The sequence below is a fragment of the Phragmites australis genome, chromosome 16 (genome assembly GCF_958298935.1).
Source record: "Phragmites australis chromosome 16, lpPhrAust1.1, whole genome shotgun sequence".
Lineage (NCBI taxonomy): Eukaryota > Viridiplantae > Streptophyta > Magnoliopsida > Poales > Poaceae > Phragmites > Phragmites australis.
The window spans coordinates 20,971,061-20,989,793 of NC_084936.1; the positions used below are offsets into that span (position 1 = coordinate 20,971,061).

Genomic DNA, 18,733 nt, shown 5'->3' on the forward strand with positions numbered 1-18,733 from the left:
AGGGGAATTCAAGCATATGCAAAAAATAAAAACTTCATTACTCAAAGAGGTCAGTCCTGTTTTAGGCGGATTACAAAGATTTATCTCTCAAAACTCTCACCTATTATATAGGCTAAGCACACATCCTTCTCTTCTCTAAAACTCTAAAACCCTAGCTCTAAGGCTCTCAAATGGGTGGCACAAGGGGGCTCAAATAGCTGGTTTAAACTCTCACATAGCCCTACCCCCTTATTTCTAGGTCCAGGAAATTTGACCCCTAAGTTTCCTAGCTTTTGCCCAAAATACCCCTTTCTTGTAGTATACTCCTACCACCGAGAGCATTTTAGTCAATTTTCTTCTTGATTCACCGGACGGCCGCGATGCCTTCACGACTTAGCTTCATCTCGACGTAAGCTTCGCGATGGTGCCACATACTCCTCCAGTCATCCCACGGTTTTGAGACCAAACCGCGCAACCGCCTGCACCCTTCTCAAAGCATGACTCACTACCTTGCTTACACCTTAAGCAAGCACTTCAATATCGACGCGTGTACTCCATCATGCGATCCTGACCGTCGGCAAGTCTCTCCCGCTCCCGATCCCTTGGGTCGTCTTGTCACTTGCACTAGCATCCCCTTTGCTTAACTTTGTTAACACGCCATCTCCATCCACCTTCAATGCTTTGCTCCAGTCCTCCACGTGTTCAGCTAGGATCACCCTTGACTCCACCCGGCCTCCTTGATCGTCTGGCACCAAGCACTCTGCTTGGCTCCGATCATCCCGCCGTCAACCGCCAAGTTACATTCATCACCTGTACACCATGAGACAAGCAAACATATATCTCCAACTCTAATTCCAATTAGTCCATAATCAATATGCTCAAATAAAATCCCAAATCAATTCAAATCACATCAAAGCCCATGCAAAATTGAAGATCATCAAACCAAATAAATGACAATGTCAATCACTCATCACAAGTAAACCAAAGTATATTTCAACTTGGTTGCTCACTATTGTATAACAAAATGTTGTGAGATAATTGCTCAAACTGGTCGTAGCGATCCAGTCTAGCGAAGGGTATATAACTGACGCATGTGAAGCTAATACTGATCCTTATCAAATTGGTCACACACCTTCCTACACATCTCATCCCAATTGTTCACCCTACCTCTCAGCTCCAAAGTTTGCAGCCAGGATGTTGCCAAACCAGTGAAATTAAGAACAACAAAACGAGTTTTCAAAATACATCTCATATCGGTCCTTCCACAAACGAGGGTTCTCTCCATCGAATTTTGGAAATTTAAGCTTGGGTGTAGGACCAGATCGCGAGCCCATTCCTCTCCTATCATCAGACAACCCCATCAAACGAAGATTCAAGGAAGACACACCTGTGATTGGGAGTGGCTAGGGAGTCACGAGGATCGTGGAGCCATCTACCTGGTTTGAGAGTTGACGCGGTGCCCATGGGGCCACTCCGAGGTTGACGCAAATGGGTGTGCCGCCTTCAGCAGAGTCGCATCGACCGGCGACACCAGCGGAGGGCGAGGCTGCGGCTCCAATGACTGAATTCGCGCAACCGCTTCCTCAGATTTTGCCAACAACAAACTAAGTGAAGCATCAGTCGTGGAGCGCTAAGTCTCGATGCCATTGGGCTTGTCCAGGGTCCGATGAAGCATGAGCTCAAACCCTTTGAAATTGCTTCGCCAACCCGTTCATTGAAGTTGACATTTGTGCCTCAAACTACAATGGCTTCTTCGGCGGTGCCAGTGGCGGAGGTAGTGGGAGGCAATGAAACCACTTGTAATGTTCCCAATGGTCATCTTGGCCACCAGAGATCAAAATCGAGAGAGGTCATCTCGGCCACCGGAGCGATCAAAATTGAGAGAGGTGGTCGAAGAGGCGAGTGTAGAGGAGATGTGGAGAAGAACTGGACGGGAGAGTTCTATCTCATTTCATCAATGATGTTCTCCATTACAGCGCCAGGTTATAAACCCCACGACATGGGCCCACGGGTCGACAAAGACACAACTCGAACACAGCTCAACAGCCCACGACTTGAACACGGCTTCAGCGGCCCATCACGCAAACATAGCTTGATCGTCAATCCAACTCCCGCGCTTGCCGCCAACAACAAATAAGACAGGCTTTTGACCTCTACTGCAATATTAAAACATCTAGTACTAAGAAACCTAAATTCACTGGTGCCTTGAATATGAGAAAAATTTCAACATATTTGGCAGGGAGCCTTTCAGTAGTAACGGTAACCTCGAAATAGGTAGGAGTCCACTTAACCTCCAAATAGCAAATACATATGTTTCCTTGATTACAACTTCGATCATGATTAGAAGTACAAGGATCTAAATAACCCATCCGTTCAAGCTAAGAAAAGTGAACATACACTCTGAGAAACAGCACGATGATGCAAGTACTTATTAGTCAATGGGAACTTCAACCTCCATCTTGAGATCAGAATTGCCAAGAATCTGAAAAAAAAAAGTCAAGTTTGTCAAGCAAAAGAAGGTGCTTCCTTCCAGCTAAAATCGTGTAATACACAAATACGAGGGTGCAGTAGTTACATTGATGAGCTATAGCTTTAAGTGACCACACTAGAACTTCCAAGGTAATTGACAAAACAAAAATAATGATTTTACAACACAAATTGCAATAGTTACTACATATATTTCAAAATATAACATGCCAGGTTTTTTTCCGTAGTAGCCTTGTCATACATGACTGTATGCATTGTTTAAATTACTGCACAACAACGCCATGGATCTTTACTAAATCAGTGTTGTAAAGATCTGACTAAAAAAGCTAATGCATATGGATAATGTGCATGTGTCTCTAATGATGTAATAATTGGCAGTTGGCACATGCTAGAACAAAACAGTATGTGTTCCTCACTCAAAACCACCACATTTTTGGTCCTACCAGGCGCTGATTAGGGCATCTTGTTTGCACTAGCACGTCAACTCAACAGGAAGGCCCGATGTATTAGCAACAGAAAAAGACCCCCACAAAATTCTCAAAATCCACAGACTGTCTTCTTTCCCCAAGCCTCCTCCCTCTATCCACCCCTGCCCCCACCGTCAATTGCACTCGAGGTGGCTGCCGCGCTGCCACAAGGCTCCAACCAGATGAAATTGGAAGTAGCCAGGATCCAAAAAAACTGTTCTTGAGGAGGGGACCGGAGATGAACAAGAGACAAGAGGGAAGGAGGGCGGTGAAAAGAAAAGAGAAGGAAAAGTAGAGACCTGAGAGGAAGATGCTAAGAGGGGGATATAGAGGGGCACAGCTATGGCGGCAGGCCCAGTTACCAGCGATGCTAGGGAGTATGGTTGAGGCAAGACTCGATAAATATATGAGAGGCAACAGGTAGAACAAAGAAGGAAGATAAGAAAGTAGATGGCCAGTGGATCCCACTCTTTTTTCGTTTAGCCAGTGCCGTTTTGCACACAAGTGGCAATGGTAGCCGATAGTGGACCTTATTTAGTGCAATGTAGGAAAAGCACCAAGTTTAGGATGTATTAGTTGTATGGTTTTAACCTTGTTTAGGATGTAAAGTAAATGGTATTGAGGTTTAGAGTCAAAAATAAACTCCAGCAAGAATTGAGGCACCAAAAGTGGACTTTTTCCATTAGATTTTAATTTTGAACCACTAACAATGTACTCGAAGTTAAATCAGTCAAACTGATAATTCCTGGGTCTGTTATCCTTTGATATGCAGAAAGTAATTTTCAACGTGCTCATAGCATCGTGGTAGGTCCTCCAGTTGTGAGGCGACTGACCAGGGCTCGAACCCCTGGTTCTCGCAAAAAAAGGCCCCTCACTGCATGTCGCTTTCAGTGTGGTCATGGGCGGCCATAAAGTTGCTTTTAGTGATGCCCCTAGGTGGCTAGCCTTCGGGGTCTTTTCTCGGCCTATAGCTGACAATGCCTTCGAGACGTCTCTCCCCTAGGGTCGACAATTTTTTTATGCCCCAAGTAGGATGCGAGTGGTGGCTTATATTTCTGAGAAAATTTTGCTGCTAAGGGAGGAGGAACTTACCTTCATAAAGTCTGGTAGAGTGAAATGTGAATCTTTTGTATAGCCAGCTTCTTCTAACACATGTATCAAAACTTTCTGTAATGCAAGAGAAGTGCTTTCACGTGAGTATATCTAAAAAAGGACTAGCGCAGAAGGGGGAAATTAATGCCACTAATTATATTTTGGTAAATTAGTTCTCAGGTGGAATTATCTACCAATTCATACAGATGCGAGCATCCAACATGACTAAAAAGTTGATAATGACAGAACCAAAGCTATGTTACCACTTACCACAGAATCTAGAGTTCATATGGATACATCCAAAATTTAGGACCAGTAACCCCCAGCTCACAGCAACATGTTAGGCGCCCATACCGGCATAATGGATATCAAAGTTATTCAATCAACAGAGGGGATCGATTCAAGATTACGTTTATTTGCTGAAATGGTCCAGACTTTTTTTGCTATCATGTTTTACAACACAAGGCACCAGAAATCCCAAGCACAAACCTGTCTCTGTTGCTCTGTCATAAACGAACCCGTCATGTCTCGCAAGATGCTCAAGATGTCATCAAATGCAACCTTCCCATTACAGTCGGTATCATAAACCCTGAAAATAACTACAGAGGGAATAAGACCATAATCAACCTTTAACGGACTTCAGAGAACACCAAACTACATAGGTATGGAAGGCCAATGGAGAAATTCGAGAAGAAGCAAATACCGACATTCAATCTTTTGCTGCAGGCTCGTGCGGGGGCTAAACGCAGACAAAAACGCCACAAACTCCTTGAAGTTCAGCCCGTCGAGCATCCTCAATAGCCTCTGATGGAAACATTGCAGCACATCAACACACAGATTTCTTAAGCTGCATTTTATCATCAAACACCGACCCCTTGATCACACAATTCACTTCTTTTACCAGCCAAAACCGTCAATGTAACATTGCCTCTAGCCACTACCATACTTGGCGAAACCGAGGATATTGTTGAAAAATTGGAAGGGAGAAGGATAGTGATGTAAGAGGCGAAGTGGGTGAGGGTGCCCACCTGGGAGATGGGGTTGACGGCGAACTCGGGGACAGTCATGAACTCCTCGGCGGAGACGAAGCCCCCGCCGTTGCGGTCGAGCTGGCAGAAGCGGTGATACAGAGACACGATCTCCTGCTGCGAGACTAGCAAGCCAGCGACCGCCCCCGCGCAGCGCCAAATCAGATCAGACCATACCAGATCAGAGAAGGGGATCGGGCGTCAGAATCAAAGACTCACAGGCGTGGTTGCAGTGGTCCTGGACCTCCTCGATGTCGTACTGGGTGAGCATGGAGGAGGTGCTCCCCATCTCGTACGGACTGCGGAGCCGCTGCGGCAGGTGAGGGGCCGGAGCCGGACGAGCCGACGGTCGGGGACGACGAGGCGTGAGCGTGACTGAATTCCGATCTGGTGCAGGATAAAAACGGACGGGATAAATCATGTCCGTTCCGATCCATTTTCTATATATTTTCTGATTATTTTCGGATTTTTAGATCTACGTGAAAATAGGACAAAATGGTTTTGTTTTTTACCATTTTCGAATTTTTTTATTTTTAATCAGGAATTTCTGTTTTTTAATTAAGATTAAACTTCACAAATCACAGTATAACTCAAAGACTAAGTCCAACCAGCCAGCCCAAACATCACTCATATACCAAACTTCGTTCAGACCTTCAGTGGTTCAGTCTCAGCCATTGACATATCGATGTTGTTCAAGTTCCTACTCCTGCGATACCTCTAATCTTAATTTTTGTGCGACTATATGTTATGTCGATTATTTATGTCAATATATGGAGTATAGGGGTACTCTAGTAAAGAGTCTAGTAAAGAGTCCCTTAAGGAATATAAGAATTAGGGATGCGTATTTTCTAAAAACTAGTCGGTCGTACAACTAGAGTAGGAAGTCCCGTGACCAGTACGAGGCTTAGGCGACCAGCCTTATTGGAATCTCGCTGAACCCGCAACCAGCCCCACTGGTTGCAGAGCTGGACCTAACATAAAAAAAAATATGAGATAGGATATAGGATCAACGATATCCGTCCATATCCGATCTACCCCTACTGGAATGGCACTAAGGGTGCAGTGGGTTAGGTTGGGTCGGGGCCCCATGGGATTCAGACCTGGCGGGGATTTGTTCGGATCTAGAAACCGCCCCACGGGGACATTGGGTTAGGTTCGGGAGAAGAGATGGTTTTGCACCCGTGGGTGCCCCACGAGCCTCGAAATCCCCACAGCCCATTCACCTATTCCTCCCCACCAGCCCACCTAAACCTTGGCCCATCCCCACCTCCTCTTCACCCTCGCTGTCTCGCACCCCACCCGACCCACCTCGGATCCAAATCCACCCCCACCACTACCTCCACCATGAGGACCAGCAGAGCAGGCTGGGCAGCGGCGGTGGCCACTTACGACGCGGCAACTCCTTTGATAGTCTGATGGCGATGGCAAGCCACACCTGTGGGGCGCGGTGGCACCTCCCCCTCCCCTGCTTGGTTGCTCTGGTCTACTCGGGATGATAGCATGACGACCAGCCATTTCGAGTTCCACCTCCTCGCCACTGCCACTGAGGCCCACTTCAAACCGCTATCTCCTATCTCGCTGCCCACCTCCACCTCTCACCCTCCATGGCCACTGTCATGCTCCTCACGCTCTGCAATGGCACGCCCGACGTGTTCGCGTCCGCCACCGCACCTAATATCACGCTTGGGGAAGGCCGCTGATGCTCGGCAACGGTGTGCCCAATGCGTTCCCGTCCACCGCCACACCCGACGCCATGCTTGGGGAAGGCCACCGTTGCGCTTGGGGCGCCGGAACGATGCCCAGGGCAGGGCTTGTCGCGTTGGATCTTCGGTCCCCATTGGGTCTCGGGTCCTTGCTAGGGCTAGGGCCAGGGTCGGGGCCAATTTTGCACCCAGTTTGGTTTTTGAGGCGAGGTCGGATTTTAGGTTTCGGGTCGGGTGTATTCTCTCTCCATCCGGACTTGATCCGACCCGTTGCCACCCTTAAATGGCATGTGGTGTCAAAGACCAAGTCCAAAGGGACCCAAGGTGCATCGTGGGCCGATGCATGGGATTGAAAACGTTTGCGCTTAGGGTGGCAGATGATAGGCCCCAAAGTTGATGCATGTATCCCTATTCTTCTCGAATGGCTGATGCTAAGTGTGGAATAGGGATGGCAGTCGGGTGCGGTGGGTATGGGTAGTGCTCACGCATACCCATACTCTCCATATTTATTTTGCCCGCGAGTATACCGTGAGCACCCATGGGTGAAAAAATGAGCCCATACCTGTCGCCCCGCGAGTACCTATCGCCCACGGGCATACCTACGGGTAGTGGCTGCAGATCTGAGATTTGTGAGCAGCAGGACTGCTTGAAGGGTTCAAGGGCCGACAACAGTGTCCAGCGATACAAGGCAAAGCCACCTCTGTTCCGCTCGCTCTCCGCCGTGCCTCCACTAGCCATACCCCACACTGCCGCTAGCTGCGTGTCCAAGGACACTGCTGCCAGCTGCGCCTCCACCAGTCATGCCCGCGCCACCGCTAGATGCACGTTCAAGGGTGTCGTCGCCAGTTTTGTTGCCACGCACACCGTGATGTAGGGTTAGGGGCGGACGAGGCAGCGGCGCCAAGCACACCGATGGGGGTGGGGCGGGTAGCTCCTAACCTGGCGGTGTGAAAGATCGAGGGCCGCGTCCGTGCTTGGTGGGCGGATGTGGCACAAGTAGTAGTGCCTTCTCATCGGGGCAGTTGTCGTATTCGGTGGGGAGTCTAGCACTGCTGGTGGGGACTGTGGCGGGTGGTTGTTGCGGGCCTCTACCTCGATGCGGGAGTAGTGGGTGATCGGAAGAATGGATCAGGAGGGGCTGTCGGTGGGGGCAACAGTGAGAAGGGATCAAGAGGGGAGCTGGCGGTGGGGGCGGCAGGGAGAAGGGCGTGTGTGCGTGTGGCAGCTGGGTTGGGGGAGGGGGTTGAGGAATCGACGAGAGTTATACGAGTTTGGAGGTTTGGGGCCCACCTACCAGAGAGTTATACGTGTATATGAGTTTCACGGGTATAAGTATGTCTTACTCATATCCGTACCTGTTTATCCATCAAGTAATATTTTTCGCCTACGAACGTACCCGTGGATACTAAATACTATTCACACCCTATCCTATTCTAGTATTTACTGGTAGATAAATAGATAATTAGGATAAATTGCTATCTCTAATGTGGAATAGGATGAAATGAAGACGAGCCGCCTTCTAATGGGCGATGGTAAGACGGGTATCGGTTGTTTGGCCACCACGTATGGTAAGGCAGGTAACGAAGGATCCTGTTCTCCTTGCTCCTGCCAAGGACTTAGTCTTGGACTCCTCTCGGAATGTTCGTATAGGAAAGGTGGGGAAAATAACCAGCAGAGAACACAATACATAGAGACAATGGCAAGCATGATCGCACAGTTCTCAAAACTCATGTACTGCCAAGTCATTAGCAATCATCTAGCTTGGTTAACGAGATCCCAGCAAGCGATGAAAAAGACAAGCCGAGCAGCGTACTCGTTGGGCAGCAGAAACTGATAGCTCACCATCTTGCCATGCAAAGCAATGGAACGAAGCAGCCGCGTTCTGCTGTTCGCTAGCCAGAGATCGATGAAAGGAGATGAGACACGAGGCCTGGATAGGACAATTTCACTAATTCAAGCACCATGGACATAGAGATCAATCGTGTGGTCCGCGCTGGGACGGCATGGTCCAACGGCCGGTGGGTGCTCTTGCATCGAGGTCGACCCCTAGCGACAACGAACTAACGATGAGTCGCCACTGCGTGCATGGCTATGTTTGCTGGCCGGCGGGGCTCAGGATCTATCGATGGCCGGCCGCGGCTATCTTGCATTCGTTTTTTTCAAAGAGATTATCTCAGTTTTTATTGAAAGCTAGTAGAGTTTCAAGTATCCTTACAGCATGCTAGGATACCAGATAACTAGAGAAGTTAAAAAAGCATAAGCAAAAGCCTGTCCTATTTCACACTAGCTCTGTGCACGGGTTATGCAACCCACCCAACCCAGCCGTGTTAGCCTAACCCAAACCGTGAGAAGAATTGATATATGGGTTGGGCCGAGTTAGGTAGAATCCATCAAACCCATGGACCAGCTGCTACCCACATGCCACCGTGGCTGCATCCTCCTCGCCATGGAAGTTAGCTGTCAGTTGGATTGGTTGCGCCATCACAAAGGCATGGGAGTAGTCGAAGACAGCTCACAGTTGTGTCGACCTCGAACAGCTCGCGTAGGAGACACCGCGGCCGTCAAAGACGACCAAGAAGCTCATGTGCGAGTTGTCCGTCCTAGCGCTCACGCTCTGTTCCATCTCCGGCAGCGACACCGACTCGAACGCCACCAGCCACACCTGCACCACCATTGATGCCTTTGCTGGTAGCGCGAGCCTCGCCGTTGCGAGCGGTTACGGTGCCTTCTACACCTTGTCCTATCCCTCTTCTTCCTTATCCATGTCTGATGATCGCTTCTCCTTCGACTTTGACGGGACATCAGGGAGGCTGGCCGCCTCTTCCTCTCCCCACCTGCAACTGTCCTCGTTTGATGTGCGGTGGCCGTGGACGCGGTAGTGGCCGAGGGTGTAAGGTGGCAGCAGCCACAGATGAGGGCGTGAGGCACTAGGGCAGCACATTTGGAATTCCTAGATCGAGGAGGAACCGAGGAAGCAATATAATCAATTTGCGAAGAGGAGATGCGAATGAATAGGATAAGAACCTGCCACTACTCTCTATCCAACTTTGACCCATGTAACCCACCACACCCACCCAACCCTATTTAGCTAATCCATTCACGAGTGGGTCAAAAATTGGGCCCAATCTGCCTAAACCCACCCATGCACAGGGCTATTACAAGCACATTTTAGATTTCCATTACATATGAGATAAAGATATTGTTACCCCATCAGGCGCAGGATGATCGACCTTCTCCACCTTCTCCTTCTTGCCCTTCTTGAGCAGCAGCTTCCACTTCTACAGGAATGACAATCCAAAGAACAAGACTTCAGTCGGCTTGATAGGAAAATTCTTTTCGATCGACATCATGTTCCTGATCTTCCACGTGGATGACGCAAAACCTGCAAATAAAAAGAGGCATGCACTCTGCGATATTCCAAATTTGTTAGGGAGTCAACTTGCCTGTAAGTCAGCAACCGATGTTGGGTACCCATCGCAACCAAATGCATCCCTAAGATAGCACCATGCAAATCGAGAGATGACACAATTAAAGATGATACGATCAATTGCTTCCAGCTTCTAGAGAGGCATCAATGAGCACTGCCTTTCCACCCTCTGTTTCATGCAAGTAGCAACCTGAAGTTCATTTTGTGACATTTGCCACACAAAGATTTTGATTTTGAGATGTAACTTGCAACACCACAATTTCCTAGCTGCCTTTCTAGCAACCCTACCAAAAGTCACAAACTTGTATACGGATCCGACAGTGAAAATGTTTGATTTATCTAAGGCCCACAAAACTATATCCTCCTCATCATTTATCTGGATCTGTTGCAGCTTTTCCATTAACAACTCCCATTTTGCCATATCAAGAATGGTAGAATTTCTTTTGAAGCTTATGCTCATCCTAGCAATCTATCACCAACACATTTGGATCTTTGCACAACTAAAATAGATCACGGAAGTAGATCTTCAGTGGCGTGTTACCTAACCAAACATCCTTCCAAAGGAACATCTTCTTCCCATTATTTACTTTGTAGATTGCCCCCATTGAAACAGATGTTTAAATTTATGCAGCCCTGCCACAATTGAGAAGTGCACTTATATTTGGAGCAGAGGTGGCCAAATGGGCGGTCGAGCCTGGCACGGCACGGGCCCAGAGGCATCGCCCGTTTAGGCCCATTAGCTAAACAGGTCGTGCTGACCCATGTGCCGTGACTCCAGCCCAGGCACGGCCCACTTAAGACTGGGCCGTGCTGTGCCAGTCCGCGATATGGTAGGTCCGATGACCTTTTTTGGCCCATCAGCCCGTTAGCCAGCAGAAAATTAGAAAAAATCACAAAAACTTGCTTTCACCCGGAATCGAACACACGACCTTCTGCTTGGGGGTCAAACATACTACAATTGCATCACATATCCTATATGGTATTAGATCTAAATAAATTATATAAGATATTATAAAAATAGAAACAATTAAACAGGTCGTGCCGCGGCTCTAGCCCAGGTACGGCCCAAGCCGTCGTGCCGTGCTAGCCTGGCCCGTTAGCTGTCGTGCCGTGCCGTGCCTAGGCCGGGCCGAAATGGTCGTGCCTCGTGCTAGCCCATTTGGCTTGGCCCACTTGGCCACCTTTAATTTGGAGGTAATAAAATTACCCTCAGGCATATACCTTGCTCTGAATAGACGACACCATGTCTCATTAGAACCAGAGCAGACCTTCCAGATCCATTTGACCAGCATACATTCATTCATGGCGTTGGTGTTAATGATCACAAGCCCCCCAATGGTCTTTGGGTCTACAAATAGTCTTCCATTTAGCCATATGGTATTTTACTTTATCATCAGCACCTCTCCAAAAGAACTGTGATCTGATAGTGTTCGTCTTACACTGCACCCTTTAGGCAAGAGATAGAATCCCATGATATAAGTAGGCAAATTGCTAAGACATGCATATGAAAGGATAAAATTCCCACCACACACATATTCTTTCCTTTCCATGGGTCCAACCTTTTCATCATCTTGGTCAATAGTCTAGTAAAAGCAGAGATACCTAAGATGCAATCAAAAATAGGTATTCCAAAATACTTCAAAGGCAAAGATCCCAACTTGCAGTTTAGCATATTTGCCATACTCTCTTTTTCTTCCTGCTCTACACCAAACACATACACCTCACTCTTATAAAAAGTTGGTTCTCAGCCTAGACATCCATTCAAAATAGTAGAGAATCAACTTAAGCTACAAAATTGTCTCATCAGATCCATCTATTATAAGCACTGTGTCATCTGCATATTGTATGTCAAAAACACCACAAGATATTAGGTGAGACATGAGACCAAATATACATCCATTTTCAACAGCTTTCCATCAAAGCATTAAGATCTGCCACCAAGTTGAAAAGAGGGGTGATAAAGGATTCCCTTGCCTCAAACCCTGAAGTGTTAAATAAGGGCCCCTTTGCCCATTAACATTAATGTAGACTTTTCCCCCAAAACCATTAGGTCTAGATGCAACATCACTATTCATTTTATAAAAATTCTTCTCTACTTTTGCTTCACTAAAAGATTTCACTAGTTCCTCTTTAGAATCAGTAGAGAGTATTGCCTATGGCCCCCTAAAACTCACTGGAGAGCTGTATTCCATCTCTTTGAGGTCACTCTCAATGCATGATTTCTATAGCTATTTCTTAGAAGAGAGAATGCAAGAAATACATGTTAAACCTTAACCTAATCTAAATGTCATTAATCCTAACCTCAAACATTGAACACCCTTCATTAGTGCGGAAATGTGACTAACCTGAACCTGAAGATGCCATTGGCTGCTTGATGACGGCTTGAGGCAAGTCAACCATGAATGCATTGGTGAAGATGTTCTCTTGCAGATGTGGTTGTAGCTGTAGACATGGCCTCGTGTAGACAATGTAGTGGACGCCCAGTGTGATGCAGCGGCGGTAGTGACGATGACGGTCTTCACCCTGCTATCAGCGCTTGTGATGATTGGTTGGTGTGGGGGGGGGGGAGGTAAAAACCCTAGCGTTAATCTGTACTGTAGGCACCAGACTCCCCCCTATCTATATAGCGTTGCATAGGGTGGGACCACCATCAATGACGTTGGTTGCGTATGGATAGGGCTCCCCCGCTTCTCTCGGTCCATCCGGTTAGGATTCGTTAGGGTGCATGTTAGGGATAGAGCCGAGATCAATTCTAATATTCCCCCCTGATCATAAGGCTAATATCATAAGCCCACTCTTAATGAAATATCACACCAAGACAAAGCATTACATCAGCTAGTGAAAAGCCTTTGGAACACAATAATCTATGGCATACTACTCCATCTTCAAATAGATATTCGTTATGCTTAATGAGAGATGGTTTGCTTTATGGTCCTCTTATCCATAATCACAAGCTTTCCAATAACCCCATGATAGCGACATAATCATGAAAAAAAATGGTGGTAAGCCTTTAGTGAGCAGCACCGCAAGCATTTTTTTTTCTAAGAGACACCAGGAGCTCTGCTGATTTTTTCATAGATTAGAAGAAAAAGAGATACTCAAAACAAAAAAGGTGATTGCAACACACGGCAACACACATTGCCCAGGTTGTGAAACGACTAACCCAGGCACATCAAAACACATCCCAGGTTGGGAACAACTAACCCAGCTCCTCCAAAACATGCCAAGAAGGAAAGGAAAGTAAGGAAGAAACTGAGTAAAGAGGAGCCTAAAAACAGAAAGAACAATCAGTTGTCGTATGATCCCACAGGTTGTACCCTCCACGCGGCTCTTGTAGCATCAATGGATTCTTTGATCGAAACAACAACTCTTTGTTTATATGCTTGACACTGATGGTTTGATTCTGGATTCTATCTTTCACAACATAATACTTAATGTCGATGTGTTTGGTAGTACCACTTGACTTGTTGGTACTTGTATAGAAAACTAAGCATAACATAAGTGGTTTCATAATGATGTCTTACATTCTTAATTCCGGGATAACATAAGTTCTTTAGTCATACAACTTGCCCGATAGCCTGATAACATGCTACAGACTCAATTTGCATTGTTGACGATACTGTAAGCGTCTGTTTGGAGCATTTACACGAGATAGCTCCTCTAGCGAGGGTGAGGATAAAACATATCATGGATTTCCTTAGTATCCACACACTTCGCAAATAGATTCTTAAACATGAGCATGTAGTGCTTAGTACCTTAAAAAATACCGAAAGGATTCCTTAATGGCTTTCCAGTAGTTCAGTCTTGAATTTATTGATATCTGTCGAGTATCCTGGTTACAAAAGCTAAATTAGGGCGTGTACATAATGCTTCTTACAGCTGAAACATAAGGAATTGACTTGATCTGACCAGTTTCATAATGGTTCCTTAGACATCGCATATTAAAATGTCCCAAACTTATTGCCCTTTACAATAGGAGTAGGCGAGGCAAAGCTCTTATGTATATTGTATTTCTTTAGTACTCTCTCGGTGAATACCATTATAAAGGATGTAAGAAGCTTCACCGAGATCCTTCATATGAATAAGATGATGAATTTTTTTCTTCCCCTTTTAAACTTTACTTGAATGCAGTTGTAAATTTCTTTAGGATTTAAATCAAAACGAAAGGAATCCTAGTTGAGTTTTTTTAGCTTTGCTTTGAACCTTTCAATATTTTCCTTAGAGTCACTCTTTGTTTTATAGACCCATTTACAGTCTACTGTTTGAGCTCCATTAGGAATTTCTACTAAGTTCCATTCATCATTATTGCTCATAAACTTTATATGAGTTGGGACTGTTGATGCTTGTCGTTATGTGCTTTATTAGAAATTTTAGAAACCTCAATAGCTCCCTCTCAACCTATGCAATGGTCAAAGTTAGAGGAGTCTAAAGGGTGGGGAAACAATTCCTTAATGAGACACTCTATCCCTCCTTGAAACATGGCAAAAACAGACAATACCATGGTTTCGAATAAGTCTCATTATTCACATCACAAACATTCAAAGATATCAAGAACTCATTCAGATGAAGCAAGACTAATAATTTCTTAGTTTAAACTTAATGATACAATTATTGTATCCAAATTATATTAATAACCATAATCGTCCAATAGAATAACTAAAGAAAGATTCCTCGTGATGGAAGGAACATAAAAACATTATTAAGTTGAAGAATGAAATCGCTATCTAATACTAATGGAAGTGACCTGACAGCTTCAACTTCATCTTTCTTATGAACTCTAATACTTTGCTCTCCCTCTTTTATAGTTCTCATGTTATGGAATGCCCTTTTTTGCAAGCCACTTCAGGAAACTAGGACAATCTTTTTGGTAATGCCCTTTCTTGTTGCAGAAGTGGCAGCCATCATCCTCAATTTCTTTAGTGTCAAGGGCAGAAGGAGCAGGTGCCTGGGGTGGCCTCCTTGCTACCTTGTCATGCTTAGCAATGGAAAATAACTTCTTCTTAGATTTATAATCCGCTTAGAATTTTCTTTTGTTCATGGGGTTGCTTACTTGATTAACAGAATTTTTATTTTCAGTCCTCAACCTCTCTTACTCTTGGACACACATTGTGATCAAGTCACTCATGGTCTATTTCTCCTTCTGAGTATTGTAGTTAATCTTGAAGGGAGAAAAGTCGGAAGGGAGAGAGGTTATAATGAAGTGAACACAAAAACCATCAGAAATTTTCATGTCCATGTTGTAGCATTTAGGCCCCTAGATAAGTGGTCAGTGTTTCGGTGATTAATGACAATTGTATTATTGTGACTAACAAGTTTTTTTAATGGTATAAAAAATTTAGTTCACAATGATGATTGGGTATTTTTGATCCCTAAGTTGATTTTATATACGATCAAAGAATATGAGCATCAAAATTAAGGATCTTCTAGTTCTAAGTGTCATAAGGAGATAAAGAATACTTAGAGTAGTATATGTCTTTTTTCTTAGTCTTTTGACTGTACTATAAAGAGGGCTAAGAGTAGTAGTTTGACCTAGTTGAGCCTAGACTTGGTTAGATGCACACTTGTAAAGTTCTAACACTAGGTAGCTCAGAGAAGCCTATGGTTGAGATGTCAAAAAGTTAAAGCTTAAGAAAGTTTGAATTAGACAAGCTCAAAAAAAATTATTCTTACTGGATGGTCCGGCACTCAATGATTTAAACTCATCAGAGTATTCTTGGATCAGGTCAGAAAGATGATAAGTACACCGGATGGTCCGATGATCGAAAAGTTACTCTCATAGGAGTATTTTTGACTGGAAAAATCACAAGTCTTACACCGAATGGTCCGGTGTTAGAGTGAAGAGAACATTGGAGTATTTCACAGGACATGTGCAAATTTTTAAAAGAAGCAGTTATTACTCACCGAATGGTCTAGCGTTCACTTAGTAACTTCAACGGAACAATTTTTCTGGAGAAGGTTTCAATGTTTGTTTGGCATGGTTGCACACGCAGGATGGTCCAGCGTGTGAGCAGGAGGCTTCGCTAGGGCATTTCAGAGCAGTAACGGCTAGTGACAGTTGGTAGTGGCTAATGTCTAGAAAAGGTACACCCTGAATGGTCCGTTGTGTGTGAGATGGTGCACTCCGGATCATCCAACATTCATAGTAAATATGAGTGGTTGGACATCGGCTAGATTTAGATATCTAGCCTATAAATACCTCCTCATTTCGTCTTACTGAAGACTCTTGTGAACCCATGTGAGGAAGCGTCCAAACAATATTCTAATTAATCACCAGGAGGATCATTATTCATAATCACAATCTCGATGATTAACCATAATATCATCCCGGTAGTCCTGGCACATGTTTTGTGCCCAAGATCGGAAAACATGCCTTCCCAACATGTACATCACAACAAAGCTTAAGAAAGAGCGGGTAATTAACATTATATTACAAGTTCTTAAGTATGCAACAAGTTATCACAATTTATAGAAAAAGAGAGCTAGGAGGAGACTAAAACCTTCTCAACTCCTAACCAATAAAAGGACTAAGCAGCGGAAGACTAAAAGCTATACAACAAAAGAATATGGAGCCACATGCCCTTAGGCTCCATACCAGAACACTGAGTTCAGAGTAGAGTGTGCTACTCCTGCCTGCCACCCTGATCGGCATGCACAAAGTAGCCAAACACCGCCCCCTCCTCGCCGACCTGTGAACCTGCATCAACTTAAGGGCAGCACCCTGAGTACGAAGGTACTCGCAAGTCTTACACAATATAGGTATATAATATCCCGACTTCAAGGATTATGCATTGAGCCGTTAGCAAGAGTATGCCACAAGGTTAAGTAAAACATATGCGGTAAGCAACCTAGACATATGTGTGAGCAACTAACTTAACCAATATATATGAAATTACCCTGCAACTACCAACTGATCATATGAAACTGAAACCACATTAGTATCAATGTATAACAAGTACCATCTCGACCACCTCCCACATATTCGAACCACAAACCACATATCCGAACCACAAACCACATATCTGAACCATACAACCGAACCAACCACGAGAACTCTACGACCGGGGTGCAAATGAAACAATAGCATGCTCATGACCGAAAGCACGGCAGCTCGAACTGTTTATAGACCCACATGACTCGGGGACCATACGGCTTGTGCCACCTGCTAAAGTGCACACAAGGGGGTACCCGTGTCAACCTTTCCCAACCAGCCCCAACCGTGTGCGACATGCAACGCTCGGCGTGGCGGTACCAGAACTACTCCCGGAACAAACTAGTACCGCTTACAAGCCCGCCCGCTCACACCGTCATTGTTCAGGCCACACAAAGCCACAACTGCGAAGGTATTCGGCTCGCCTTACCATTAGATCGGCATGTGATGAGTAAGGTAAGTGCTAAAGCCAACTACCCCAACGATCGGCCTTAAACAATGCAAGCGGCCTACAGTGTTCGGGTTCCCTTCCCGAACTACCCCCGGACTTTCCTTCAGGGTAGATGACACCCCTAACATCGCCCACATCTCGTCTCATACTCACCACTTGACCAACCAACATCATCGACCCAACATTGTAATCATTGTGAAGGTAATTAACTTACAGCTCGCGAACAATGGGACGCTCCACCGCTCGACTTCTACCGAGGACCTATGCATTGCTAAGCATCTCGCATTACTTTTAAGTTAGACCTTAGCATGATTAAACCCAGGCTACAAGGATATGGATCAACAATACATCAAGGTAGAGACAATGCAATTCAACATAGGATCTACCCATCAAAACTCAACATTGACTTCCTATACATGCAAACCTATACATAAGCATAATTTATCAATATTTAGACTCCATTCAATACAACCGATAGGGTTCAATATGATAGATGCTTGCCTTGATGCACTGGTTCACAAATGTGCGGCGGGATCGTTGGTTCGGCGATCTCTAAAAAAAATAACGCGTGCAATGCAATGAGTATGAATGAAGAGCAAATATATGCCAGAATATGCATATAATGGATGAAAACATTTTTCCTAGATAGAACAAGTCATAAGGAAACTAGAAAAATCAGATTCATCAATTTTGGACTTATGATGAATTAATGGTAAATTAATGAAGCTTTAACCTAATTAATTAATCTCATAAATTTAATTCATTATTTCATGGCTGAGGATATTTTTAATAGGTAGAGTAGGTTATTATGAAACGAACAAAATTTGTTTTATAATTTTTGGAGCTACAGGGAATTTATTATGAATTTTACAAGTTTCAGTAAGGAGTAACTGTGCTGTCTGGGTATACAGCGGTCAGACCGTAGGTATACTGGCGGTCAGACCGCCAAGAGTCATGGTAAGACTGCTAGAAATGCGGTTAGACCGCCCCCATGCAGAGAATTTTGGCCCCTGGCGGTCTGACCGACCTTGGGGTAGCGGTCAGACCGCTGGAAGTCGCCGGAGGCACTTTGGGAGCTCAACGGCGACATTTGGAGTGGGGACTTGGACCTAGAGTATCACATTGACTTCCTCTACCACGTAGGACAACATGTATATGCTGAAATTGACCA

At 45.2% G+C, this 18,733-nt stretch overlaps 1 protein-coding gene across 1 annotated transcript; it reads right to left on the reverse strand.

Moving 5' to 3' along the window:
* Positions 1-2,250: 2,250 nt before the first annotated feature.
* On the reverse strand, positions 2,251-5,461 carry LOC133896486 (uncharacterized). Its single transcript, XM_062337113.1, has 6 exons — positions 5,273-5,461; positions 5,054-5,178; positions 4,733-4,829; positions 4,515-4,624; positions 4,026-4,100; positions 2,251-2,461 (listed from the first exon to the last, which is right to left on the reverse strand). The coding sequence occupies exons 1-6, from the start codon at positions 5,340-5,342 to the stop codon at positions 2,411-2,413; spliced, it is 528 nt and encodes a 175-aa protein (XP_062193097.1). The 5' UTR covers positions 5,343-5,461; the 3' UTR covers positions 2,251-2,410.
* Positions 5,462-18,733: the final 13,272 nt, after the last annotated feature.

What these genes read in the sequence shown, in the direction of transcription:
- LOC133896486 (XM_062337113.1), bottom strand. Translation starts at nt 5,342, where the DNA reads ATGGGGAGCACCTCCTCCATGCTCACCCAGTACGACATCGAGGAGGTC. An exon ending in CCTGCAGCAAAAGATTGAAT is followed by an intron (nt 4,625 to 4,732) that starts GTCGGTATTTGC and finishes TTCCCTCTGTAG; the next exon opens with TTATTTTCAGGGTTTATGAT. An exon ending in TGACAGAGCAACAGAGACAG is followed by an intron (nt 4,101 to 4,514) that starts GTTTGTGCTTGG and finishes CTTGCATTACAG; the next exon opens with AAAGTTTTGATACATGTGTT.